The sequence below is a fragment of the Muscardinus avellanarius genome, assembly GCF_963383645.1.
Source record: "Muscardinus avellanarius genome assembly, chromosome: 12".
Taxonomy (NCBI): domain Eukaryota; kingdom Metazoa; phylum Chordata; class Mammalia; order Rodentia; family Gliridae; genus Muscardinus; species Muscardinus avellanarius.
Window position 1 is genome coordinate 5,493,448 of NC_137798.1, and position 12,538 is coordinate 5,505,985.

Genomic DNA, 12,538 nt, shown 5'->3' on the forward strand with positions numbered 1-12,538 from the left:
GGCGTGGTGGCACATGCTTGTAATCCCCGCGCTTGGGAGGCGGAGACAGGAGGATCGCGCAGGTTCGAAGCCAGCCGCGCTGGCGTAAGAGACCCTGTTTCAAAAATATAAAATAGGTCTGGGAGTGTAGCCCGGAGGTAGAAGGGCTTCCAGGAACCCCAGTACCACCAAAAAAAAAAAAAAAAAAACAGGGCTGGGGCTGTAGCTCAGAGGTAGAATGCCCCTGGGTGCCATCCCCGGTACCGCAAGAAAAGTAAAAATAAAAAAATATTTTAAAGGAATTGGGTGTAGGTCAATGGTACAATGTTGCCTAGCATGTGCCAGGCTCTGGGTATAAGCCCAAGCAACACACACACACACACACACAATTAAAATGCAGAATTAAATGAGAATTAAAATTACATCTTAGTAATTTTATGAAAAAGACTAGAGTTGCTAAGCACCACATCCTTATTCCTTATACCTATATAGAGCTTCTTAGTTGTATACTGAAGAATTTCATGAATAATTTTTTTTATTGTAGTAGATATATTCTTTATATAGTGTACAGCCAAATCTTATATGACTAGCTAAGATTAACAAGAGGTTTTTTTTTATCCTTCATATGTCACAGGTTTCAGGCGACTTGGTATTAACTTAGTAAGACCCTGTCTCAATATAAAAAATAAAAAGTAGCCGGGCATGGTGGCGCACGCTTGTAATCCCAGCATTTGGGAGGCTGAGACAGGAGGATCCAGGATAGTGGCCAACCTCAACTCTTAGTAAGGCCCTTTCCAACTCAATGAGACCCTGTTTCCAAATAAAGAATAAAAAAAATAGGCCTGGGAGTGTAGCCTGGAGGTAGAAGGCCCCTGGGTTCCATCCCGCATATCCCTCCCCCAAAAAATAATGGCTGGGGATTTAAGCTCAGCGGTAAAATGCCCCTGGGTTCAACTCCAAATACCCCAATACATACCCTCCCTTAAAAAAAAAAAAAAAGGCTGGTTTAACTGGTTTCATGCTGTGTTACTCTTATCTTTCTTAGCAACAGCATCATTCAATCTTGTCTTTTTTTTTTTTCAGTACTGGGGATGGGACCCAGGGCATTCTATTTCCAAGCTACACCACCATCCCTTTTTTTTTTTTTTTTTGGTACTGGGGATGGAACCCAGGGGCCTTCTACCTCTGGGCTACACTCCCAGATATATTTATATATTATTTGGAAACAGGGTCTCACCATATTACAAAGGACTTCACTAAGTAGCCAAGCCTATCCTCGAACCATGATCCTCCTGTCTCAGCCTCCCAAATGCTGGGATTACAAGCGTGTGCCACCACACCTGGCTCCCAGCCCTATTTTTTATACTTTATTTTGAAACAGGGTCTTGCTAACTTGCAGAGGGCCTCGCGAAGTGGCTGAGGCTGGCTACTAACCTGGATCCTCCTGTCTCAGCCTCCCAAATGCTGAGATTACAGGTGTGGCCCACCATGCCTGGCTTCCCAGCCCTATTTTCTATTTTATTTACTTATTATTTTTCAGTACTAGGGATGGAATCTACCACCTACCCCAATGTTCAGGGGCATCCTACCTCTGAGCTAAACTCCCAGCCCTATTGTGGTTTTTTTTTGTTTTTTTGTGTTTTTTTTTGTGGTACTAGGGGTGGAACCCAGGGGCTTTTCTACCTCCAGGCTATACTCCCAGACCTATTTTATACTTTGGAAACCGGGTCTAAGTTGCTGAGAGCCTCACTAAGTAGCTGAGACTGGCTTCAAACCTGTGCGATCCTCCTGTCTCAGCTTCCCAAGCGCTGAGATTACAAGTGTGCGCCACCACGCCTGGCTCTATTTTTTATTCTTTATTTTGAAACAGGGTCTCACTAAGTAGTAGGTGAGGCTGTCCATGAACCGTGATCCTCCTGTCTCAGCTTCCCAAATGCTGGAATTACAAGCGTATGCCACCACGCCCATCTTTATTCTCTTTTTTTTTTTCCCCCCCCAGTCTGGGAATGGAACCCAGGAGCATTCAACCTCCAAGCTACACCCCCTGCCCTATTTTTTATTCTTTATTTTGAAACAACATGTCACTGAGTTGCAGAGGGCCTCACTAAGTAGCTGAGGCTGTCCATGAACCATGATCCTCCTGTCTCAGCCTCCCGAATGCCGGGATTACAGGGCGTGCCACCGCGCCTGGCTTCACTGTTGTCTTGAGGAATACATACCAGCCATTTGTGGCATGCCATTACAGAAATGCTTTATTTTGGCCTGGGGATGTAGCCCAGTCCCCAGCAACACAGCACATAAATGCTCTTTTTTTTTTGTCATCTGTATTACTGTGGATGCTACTACCCTTAGTAATACAAAACTACCCTTAGTAATACAACACTGCCATGTTGCTTTATCTATTTAAAAAGTCTTGGGTTAAGTTCTGGAGAATTTTCATAAGCAAATTCTTCTTTGTGGGCTGGATCAGAAAACACTCCAATAAAATCTATTTCCAGGAAGAATGGGCCATCTACTTTATCCGCCAGAGTGAATCCAATAGTAGAGATCTAAATTTAAAATAGAGAAATTGATTAAAATCTCATACACTGTACTAATGTTATTCTTAGAGGTTTCAAAATCTATGAGGTGGTGCAGTTTTGTTTTGTTTTGAGCTGCTAGGGATGGAACCCAGGGGCATTCTACCTCCGAGCTACACCCCAAGCCACGAACCCAGATCCTCCTATCTCAGCCTCCCAAACGCTGAGATTACAAGTGTGGGCCACCACGCCCGGCTCAAGATGTTAAACGTGTAATAGTTCTCATACACAGTAGCTAGTTATAAGAGGAAGTAAACTGCTTTTCTTTCCACGCTTCCTCTCCTCTCCCCTTCTAGATGGTTCCACTTAAGAATAGTACTGATGCCGGGCGTGGTGGCGCACGCCCGCGCTTGGGAGGCAGAGACAGGAGGATCACGCAGGTTCGAAGCCAGCCGCGCACTGGCTTAGGAGACCCTGTTTCCAAAATGAAAATGTAAAAATAGGTCTGGGAGTGTAGCCCCGAGGTAGAAGGGCTTCCAGGAACCCCAGTACCACCAAAAAAAAAAAAAAAAAAAGAATAGTACTGACAAGCTGAGTGTGGTGGTGCATGCCTGTAATCTCAGTACTTGGGAGGCTGAGACAGGAGGATTGCAAGTTCAAGGACCTCATCAACCTAGAGAAACTCTTCCAAAATACAGCTGGGCATGTAGGTCAGAGGTGAAATGTATCTGGGTTTAATCCCCAGTACCACAAAAACAAAAAAGCAGAAGAGCAGTACTGACAACATGGATGCCCATTAAATTTCTCCTGAATTTGTATTTGAAACCTAAAGAAAACAGGGCGTGGTGGCGCACACTTGTAATCCCAGCATTCGGGAGGCTGAGGCAGGATGATAGAAAGTTCTCAGCCAGCCTCAGCTACTTAGTGAGGCCCTCCGCAACTAGGTAAGACCCTGTTTCAAAATACAGAATAAAAATTTGGGTTGGGTATAGCTCGGAGGTAGAATGCCCGTGGGTTCCATCTCCAGGACCATGCAAAAAAGAAAAAAAAAGGGAAGCTAAAGTAAAATGCAGACATTCTGAACAGAGGATCAGACTAACCTCCCGCCAGAAAGGGAGTATGGTTCACAGGTGTAGCAGAACAGGTGGTCCTGAGCAGGAACCGTCGCCATTCAGCGCCAGCTTCCAAAATGGACCGACCTCATCCTCACCAGAATTGTTTCACTCAAGATATTACCATACAGTCAAAAGCAGAGAAAACATTACCTTGTCAAGCAGGAGCTGATGCTGGGCATCCCGGATCCTTCCTTGATTTGAGAAAAAAAACTTGGAAAAAGGAATCTAGAAGAAGAAACCATTTATTTCATAGACGAACATAAACAGTTGAGGCATTTGCACTGAGTTATAACCCTGAGAGAACAGTACTTTTATTTATGTGGTCTGGCAACGGAACCCGGGGCATTCTAGCTGAGCTACACCCCCGGCCCTATTTTTTAGTCTATTATATATAGAGAGAGGGGGGGGGGAATTTTCTGTGTGTGTGTGGTACTGGGGATGGAAATCAGGGACATTCTACCTCCCAAACTACACCCCCAGCCCTATTTTCTATTCTTTATTTTGAAACAGGGTTTCACTGTGTTGTGGCGGGCCTCATTAAGTAGCTGAGAATGTCCACAAACCGTGATCCTCCTGCCTCAGCCTCCCAAATGGTGGGATTACAAGCCTGCACTGCCAGCACTGTTATTTTTTGTTTTGAAACAGAGTCTGGCCACATTGCTGAGTCTATGTTGCTGAAGTTGTTCTTGAACCTGTGATCCCCTTCTCCACCCCACAAATATTGGGATTATAGGCATTCACCAGCATGCCGGGCCCCATCTGAATATAAATTATTAAAAAGTACCATTACCAAGCTGTCGCGGATCACAGACAGCCTCACCTAATTAGTGAGGCCCTCTGCAACTCAGTGAGACCCTATTTCAAAATAAAGATTACAAAATAGGGCTGGTGATATAACTTGGAGGTTGAATGCCCCTGGGTTCCATCTCTAGACCCATACACACACAAAAAAAAGTATCAGTACCAAATATAAATAATTTTAAAAGTTGGGGATATAGGTCAGATGTAGAGTGCCTCTGGGTTTAATACCCAGTACAAAAAAAATAATAATAATAAAAATAAGAAAAAATATAAATAGAGAAAAACAAGCACATTTTTTTTTCTTACTGCCTGTAGGAAGGCAAACCAGTACTATATTTTAGAGGGTAGCTGGCAATTGTGATGGGCAGAATTTTAAGTTGACCCTCGAGATTTCCATACCAGATGTACATACACTTTCCTCATAATCAAATCTTAGTGTTCGATTTTGGATAAAGGGATTTTGAATATACAATTAAAGTTCCAAATCAGTCGACCTTAATACTGGGGGATTATGCTCTACAGACCTGAACCCATAAAAGGGAATGGTGAAGGAGATGAGTGCCTGAGACTCGATGGAGGAAGGTTCTCAGGTAGGGTTTGGATGCTGCCTGCACTGCTTGCTGGACTAGCTCCCAGCTGACAGCAGGGATCTAAGGGCTAGGAGCAGCCCAGCAAGAAAAGAGAGACCTCCGTCCAGTAACCATAGGATGTTACTGTGGCTAAGAACCAAAATAGGCTAGGAATACAATCTTCCCCAGAAACTCCAGAAAGAAAGATGAGATGACACCTTCATCTCCGCCTTCTAAGAACTGAGCATAGATCACACATGGCGGTTCCTGCCTGTAGCCACTGCTACTCAGGAAGCCAAAACTGGAGGATCCCAAGTTTGAGGTAAACCTGGGTTGATTAGTGAGACCCTGTTTCAAATTTTTAAAAAGAGGCCAGGGAAAGCCGGGCATGGTGGCATACACCTGTAATCCTAGTACTTGGGAGGCTGAAACGGGAAGATCACAAGTTCAAAGCTAGCGTTGGCAACTTAGCGAGGCCCTCTGTAACTTACAAGTTTTTTCCAAATAGGAAATAAAATCAGGTTGGGGGTATAACTTGGGGGCAGAGTGCCTCTTGAGTTCCATCCCCAGTACCAAAAAAAAAAAAGGCCAAGCAGTGCAACCTTGTAATCCTAGTACTTGGGGGGCTGAAACAAAAGGATTGCAGGTTTGAGACCAGAGTCTGCAACTTTGTGAGGCCCTTTGTAACTCAGTGAGATGGTTCTCAAAAAATTAAATACAGCTGGGGATGTATCTCAGTGGTAAAATGCCCCTGGTTCCATCTCTAATACCACACACACAGAGGGTAGGGCCAGGATTCATGGCATGAGCCTGTAATCCCAGTACTTAGGAGGCTGAGACAGAAGGATCACAGGTTCATGGCCAGCCTACTTAGTGAGGTCCTCTACAACTTAGTGAGACCCTGTTTCAAAATAAAGGATAAAAAATAGGTCTGAGAGTGTAGCTTAGAGGTAAAAATGCCCCTGGGTTTAATTCCCAGTACCACACACACACACAAAGAGGGGTTCAGGGTATGGGGTCTCTTAAGCCGTAGAATGCCCCTGGGTTCAATTCCCAATACCCTCCCTGAGATAAATGGGAAAAATGGCTGGGGATGTAGCTCAGTGATAAGGTACTCCTGGATTCACACCCCAGTCCAAAAACAAAAAAGTCTTACTGGTTAGTAAGGAAGCATTTATGTTAATGAAAGAAAAGTCATTTATTTAATTCTCTCCCCTAGTTCCTCTAAGGATAAAGGAACCTAGAATGTAAGCACAGTCTTTAAAGACCTCATATTCATGAACAGTAAAAGCGTGCTGTTACCTTGACCTCCTGCCAGTAAGGCCCCCCGCGAGTGAACATGAAGTAACTGTACATCTGATTCTTCCTCTGGATAAAGTCTGTGTCCTCTCTGATGTTCACCATCCAAGGGCGGCCATCCCCACGGACACGGAGATACAGAGTGTTGAACTGGGACCAATCATAAGATTTCTTCCTCTCAAAAGCGCCCTATGATACGGAAAAGTTAATCTCACTTTTTTTGTTGTTGTTATTGTACTGGGGATGGAACCCAGGGTCTTTCTACCTATGGGCTACACTCCCAGACCTATTTTTATATTTTATTAGAAACAGGGTCTAAGTTGCTGAGAGCCTCACTAAGTAGCTGAGGCTGGCTTCGAACCTGTGCGATCCTCCTGTCTCAGCCTCCCACTGGGATTACCAGCGTGCGCCATGACTTCCAGCTCACTTCATTTTTTATGATTAGCAAAATGGGAGTCATTACCAAGTCAGCAGCACCAAAAAGAAAAACTAACAACTTTTGTCTTATTTACATAACTTGTATTTATTTTATTTTTGCAGTACTGACGATTAACCCCAGGATGCTCTGCTACCTTTTTTGGGGGGGTGGTACTGGAGATGGGACTTAGGGGCATTCTACCTACACCCTCAGCCCCTTTTTTTTTTTTTTTTCTACCTCCGAGCTATACTCCCAGACCTATTTTATATTTTATTTGGAAACAGGGTCTCACTAAGTTGCTGAGAGCCTCACTAAGTAGCTGAGGCTGGCTTCGAACCTAGGCAATCCTCCTGCCTCAGCCTCCCACACGCTGTGATTACAAGTGTGCACCACCACGCCTGGATCTATTTTTTATTCTTTATATTTTGAAACAGGGTCTCACTGAGTTGCACAGGGCCTCACTAAGTAGTAGCTGAGGCTGTCCACGAACTGCAATCTTCCTGTCTCAGCCTCCCAAATGCTGGGATTAAAAGTGTGCACCACCAGTTTCCTAGGCTGACTTTAAATTTGCAGTCTTCTGCCAGGTGTGGTGGCACACGCTTGTAATCCCCTCGCTTGGGAGGTGGAGACAGGAGGATCGCACAGGTTCAAAGCCAGCTGCGCTGGTTTGAGAGACCCTGTTTCCAAATTTTAAAAAATATAAAAATAGGTCTGGGAATGTAACCCGGAGGTAGAAGGGTTTCCAGAAACCCCAGTACCACCAAAAAAAAAAAAAAAAAAAAAAAAAAAAAAAAAAAAGAAGAATAAAAACTAGGGCAAAAAATAAAGAATAAAAACTAGGGCAGGGGGTATAGCCCAGAGGTCGAATGCCTCTGGATTCCATCCCCAGACCCACAAAAATAAATAAATAAAGAATAAAAAGAATAAAAAAAATTAGGGCTGAGGGTGTACCTCAGAGGTAGAATGTCCCTGGTTTCCATCCCCAGTACCACACACAAAAAAGTGATATTTAAGCCAGGCGTGGCGACACACATTCATAATCCCAGCATTTGGGAGGCTGAACAGGAGGATCGTGGTTCATGGACAGCCTCAGCTACCTAGGCCCTCCGCAATTTAGTGAGACCATGTTTCAAAATGATTCAAAATGAAGAATAGAGAGCCAGGCGTGGTGGCACACGCTTGTAATCCCAGCATTCGGGAGGCTGAGACAGGAGAATAGCAGTTCAAGGACAGCCTCGGCTACTAAGTGAGGCTTTCCACAACTTAATGAGACCCTGTTTCCAAATAAAGAATAAAAAATAGGGCTGGGGGTGTAGCTCGGAGGTAGAATGTCCCTGGGTTCCATCCCCAGTACTGCAAAAAACAAAAAAATAAACAACAAAATAAAACCATAAAAGAGCCAGGCATGGCGGCACATACTTGTAATCCCAGCATTCGGGAGGCGGAGACAGGAGGATCTAGGTTCAAGGGTAGCCTTAGGTACTTAGTGAAGCCTTCTACAACTCTTAGTGAGAACCTGTTTCAAAATAAAGAATAAAGTCAGGCGTGGTGGCGCACACTTGTAATCCCAGCGCTTGGGAGGCTTGAAACAGGAGGATAGCTCAGGTCTGAAGCCAGCCTCAGCTACTTAGTGAGGCTCTCAGCTACTTAGTGAGACCCTGTTTCCAAATAAAGTATAAAATGGTTTGGGAGTATAGCCCGGAGGTAGAAAGCCCCTGGGTTCCACTCCCAGTACCACCAAAATAATGATAATAATAATAATAATAATAATAATAACAACAATAGAAATAATAAAAAATAATAGGGCAGGAGGTATAGCTTGAAGGTCAAATGCCCCCGGGTATCAGCTCCAGACCCGCAAAAAAAAGAATATTAAAATAAAATAATAAAAAATAGAGCTGGGGGTGTAGCATGGAGGCACAATGCCAGAAAGAAAGAAAGAGAAAGAAAGAAAGAAAGAAAGAAAGAAAGAAAGAAAGAAAGAAAGAAAGAAAGAAATAGGGCTGGGGGTATAACTCAGAGGTAGACTGCCCCTGGGTTCAGAAAGATATAGATAGTAGATAACTACAGAAAGTCTACTATGAGAAAAAGGGGTGGGGGGATCCATAGGCTGACCCCACATTCAATCTAAGGAACCCCGGTCACTGAAAGGGGGGGTATGACCTAAGAAGGGATCCAGATCTCCCCAGGCTGTTTCGAATGTCTAACGTCCAGGATTCCTCACACATAGCAATGTTCTTCCTTGGCCTAAAACAATGCCCAGAAACAAGTAACCCCTCAGGATCCACTTCCCTCTTGTGCTTCACACTTGTGACAAGTGGTTACTTTTGCCCAGGTACAGGTGAGACGCCCACATGTAACTTGCCAGGTATGTTCCTTTCCAGAAACAAAAGCTGCCTGTTGGGGTGCCCGTTACAACCAAGTTCACGCCAGCCCACTAGAAGAGGCTCGCAGCCTCACCTACCCTTGGAATCCTGGATATCATCGCGCAGTACCCACTTTCTTTACTCTCCCCGTCCTGCGGCGCCTCGGAGCTCAGCGTGCCATAGAGCAGTGCACTTTGGTTATTCTTGCCCATTTTCAAGAAGATTTCACTTCTGCCGCCAATGGTCTTATCCGAAGTCACTATCCACTTATCTAAGTCTTCTTTTCCGCGGAACTGCCAGACAACCTTGGCTTGTTCCAGCAAGACCTCATGCATTGGCCGGCCTTCTGGCCCTATCCAGTGACTCACAATTTCATCCTTCAAAAGCCGAAGGTGATTCTTTACTTCGTCTTTAATTGCTTTATCAAAATTAAATTCAGGCTTGTCTTCGGGAAAAGTTACATCCAAGGCGACTTCTTTCTGGGAGTGTCCTTGTAAACCCTGTTGAGTACTCCTCTGCTGGGAGGCTTTGCCAGGAGGGGTCACTGGTTTCTGGAGACTACTGGAACAATAGTCTGCAACGCGAAGGGCCAAAAATGGACGCAAGGCCGCACCTGGCCTCAGGCATTTTCTGAGAACGTAAGTGTCACTCAGCAATTTGGGAACCAAAGCCATACTTGCAAGGAAAAAAATTCAGACCAGGTGTGGTGCCACACACCTTGGAAGGGAAGGTCGCAGATTTGAGGCCAGCCTCAGCAACTTAGTGAGACCCTGTTTCAAAATAAAAATCTCTGGGGTTGTAACTTAGACCTCTGGGTTCGATTCCCAGTATCGAAAAAATAAATAAGTAAAAATCCAAAATGTCAATCTCTCCTTGGGCTTCTTTCCAGAGGAAGAAACTTCAACAAATAGCTCAATTTCACCTATAAGAGAAGAGACACTCAAGATCACCGGTATAGCAATGACTGCATCACAAGCTGAAATGGAACAGAGAGGTACTACTGTGATTCCAATTGCAAAGCGGAGGAAACCCAAGTTCCGCGATTAAATTATCCGAGACCCCCAGCTAGGCACAAATTAACTCTGGACCCCCGCAGGGTCGGCGTTCAGCGCGGGACCCGGGCTGGGGATAGGTGGGAGTGGCGCCGACCCGCCGCCGGGCCTCAGGGTCTTACAGAGACGAGGCGGTCTCCCTCGGCCCTCACCTGCAAGGGACGAGCCTCCGTCCTAAGTCCAGGACGTCCCACTGGGGGCGCAGCGCCTGCTCACCTTCCCCGGCTTCCGCCGGGTCCGACACTCTTTTCTGCCCGGTTCTCCACTATTCCGGTGTAGGTACAGCTGCCTTTTACTTCCGGCATCAAATTAGGTGTTGGATACTAGGGTTCCAGGCTGGCATGGAGTCCCAAGAGGGGTAGCAAATAAACCAGAACCAAACGACCTGAAGTTTTGGTTCACTTGAGTACAGAAGGCCCGGCATCCACTCCTTCTAATCTTTTCTGACCATTGTGAGAAAGTGGGGAGAATTTAGAAACGTTTTATTTTATTTTTGTGGTACTAAGGATGGACCCTAGGGGCATTCTATCTCCGAGATACACCCCCAGCCCTATTTTTTATTCTTTATTTTAAAACAGGGTCTCATTGAGTTGCAAAGGGCCTAAGTAGTAGCTGAAGCTGTCCTTGAACCGCAATCCTCCGGTCTCAGCCTCCCAAATGGTAGTGCATGCCACCACGCCCGGCTGTCTTTTTATTATTTACTTATTTATTTAGTGGTATGGAGGGTGAAACCCAGGGCTTTTTCTACCTCCGGGCTATACTCCCAGATCTATTTTGTACTTTATTTGGAAACAGGGTCTCACTAAGCTGCTGAGAGCCTCACTAAGTAGCTGAGGGTGGCTCGGAACCTGTGCAATCCTCTTGTCTCTGCCTCCCAAGCTCTGGGATTACAAGCATGAGCCACCACACCCAGCTTATTTTATTCCTGGGTACTGATAATTGATCCACAGTCAGTCTCATTCTACCTCCAAGTTACACTCCCAACCTAATTTTCTTTCGTGTGTGTGTGTGTGTGTGTGTGTGTGTGTGTGTGTGTGTTTTACTGGGGATGGAACCTAGGGGTATTCTTACCTCCGAGCTACACCCTCAGCCCTACAAGAATTAGTCAAGCAGGACCCAGCATGGTGACGCATGCTTGTAATCTCAGCATTTGGGAGGCTGAGACGGGAGGATCGCGATTTGCAGATAGCCTCAGCTATTTAGTGAAGCCCTCTGCAACTCAGTGAGACCCGGTTTCTGAGACAGGAGGATCGCACAGGTTCGAAGCCAGCCTCAGCTACTTAGTGAGGCTCTCAGCAACTTAGTGTGACCCTGTTTCCAAAATAAAATATAAATGGGTCTGGGAGTATAGCCCGGAGGTAGAAAGCCTCTGGGTTCCACCCCCAGTACCACCAAAAAAAAGGGGGGGGGCTAGAGATGGGAGAGTTTCTCTGGTCAATGGGATAATCTTGGCCATGGGCTCAGTTTAAGGATATATTGGAAATAAATCTAGGGATGTCTAGCAGAACTCTTCAGAAGAAAAGGTAGCTGGCTTTAGTTTGTTTCCTTCACTTTAATTCTAAACACCTTTGTAAGTAACTAGCGTCAGCTGGACATAGAGGTACGTCTTTAGTACGTCTTTAGTTCCAGGCACTTCTCTGTTTCATTTCTTTTATTATTACTTCAAGGTATACACATTTGTAATGTGTACTATAACTTGGTAGAGAAAAACAAAATGTATACAGTAAAAGGGAGATAGACGGCCAGAAACAAGAACTCATCAGTCTGTCCAATGGTTTCAACTCCCATGTTTTTATTATTATTATTATTATTATTATTATTATTACTACTACTATTATTATTATTATTATTACTACTACTACTACAGCAATGGGGATGGAACCCAGGAGCATTCTTCCTCTAAGCTACACCTTCATCCCTATTTTTTCCTTTTTCTTTTTTGCGGGTCTGGGGATGGAACCCAGGAGCATTTGACCTCTGAGCTACACCCCCTGCCCTATTTTTTTTTTTTTTTGGTACTGGGGTTCCTGGAAACCCTTCTACCTCCGGGCTACACTCCTAGACCTATTTTTGTATTTTTTATTTGGAAACAGGGTCTCTTAAGCCAGCAAGGCTGGCTTTGAACCAACGCGATCCTCCTGTCTCCGCCCCCCAAGCGCGGGGATTACAAGCGTGCGACACCACGCCCGGCCCTATTTTTTATTCTTTATTTTAAAACAGGGTCTCACTAAGTTGCTGAGAGCCTCATTAAGTAGCTGAGAGCCTCACTAAGTAGCTGAGGCTGGCTTCGAACCTGTGTGATCCTCCTGTCTCAGCCTCCCAAGCGCGGGGATTACAAGAGCGCACCACCATGCCCGGCCTTTTATTTTTAACTTTGAAACATGGTTTCATTGCGTTGCTGTGGGCTTCCCTTAAGATAC

The 12,538-nt window shown here is 45.1% G+C and overlaps 1 protein-coding gene across 1 annotated transcript; it reads right to left on the minus strand.

The window, feature by feature from the left end:
- Positions 1 to 2,378: 2,378 nt before the first annotated feature.
- NDUFAF1 (NADH:ubiquinone oxidoreductase complex assembly factor 1) lies at positions 2,379 to 9,740 on the minus strand (the record flags this gene model as incomplete). The annotated part of the gene is made up of 4 exons (XM_080707252.1): positions 2,379 to 2,528; positions 3,764 to 3,838; positions 6,286 to 6,471; positions 9,165 to 9,740. 4 exons carry the CDS (start codon positions 9,738 to 9,740, stop codon positions 2,379 to 2,381), a joined length of 987 nt encoding a protein of 328 aa, XP_080563378.1.
- Between the last annotated feature and the right edge of the window lie 2,798 nt (positions 9,741 to 12,538).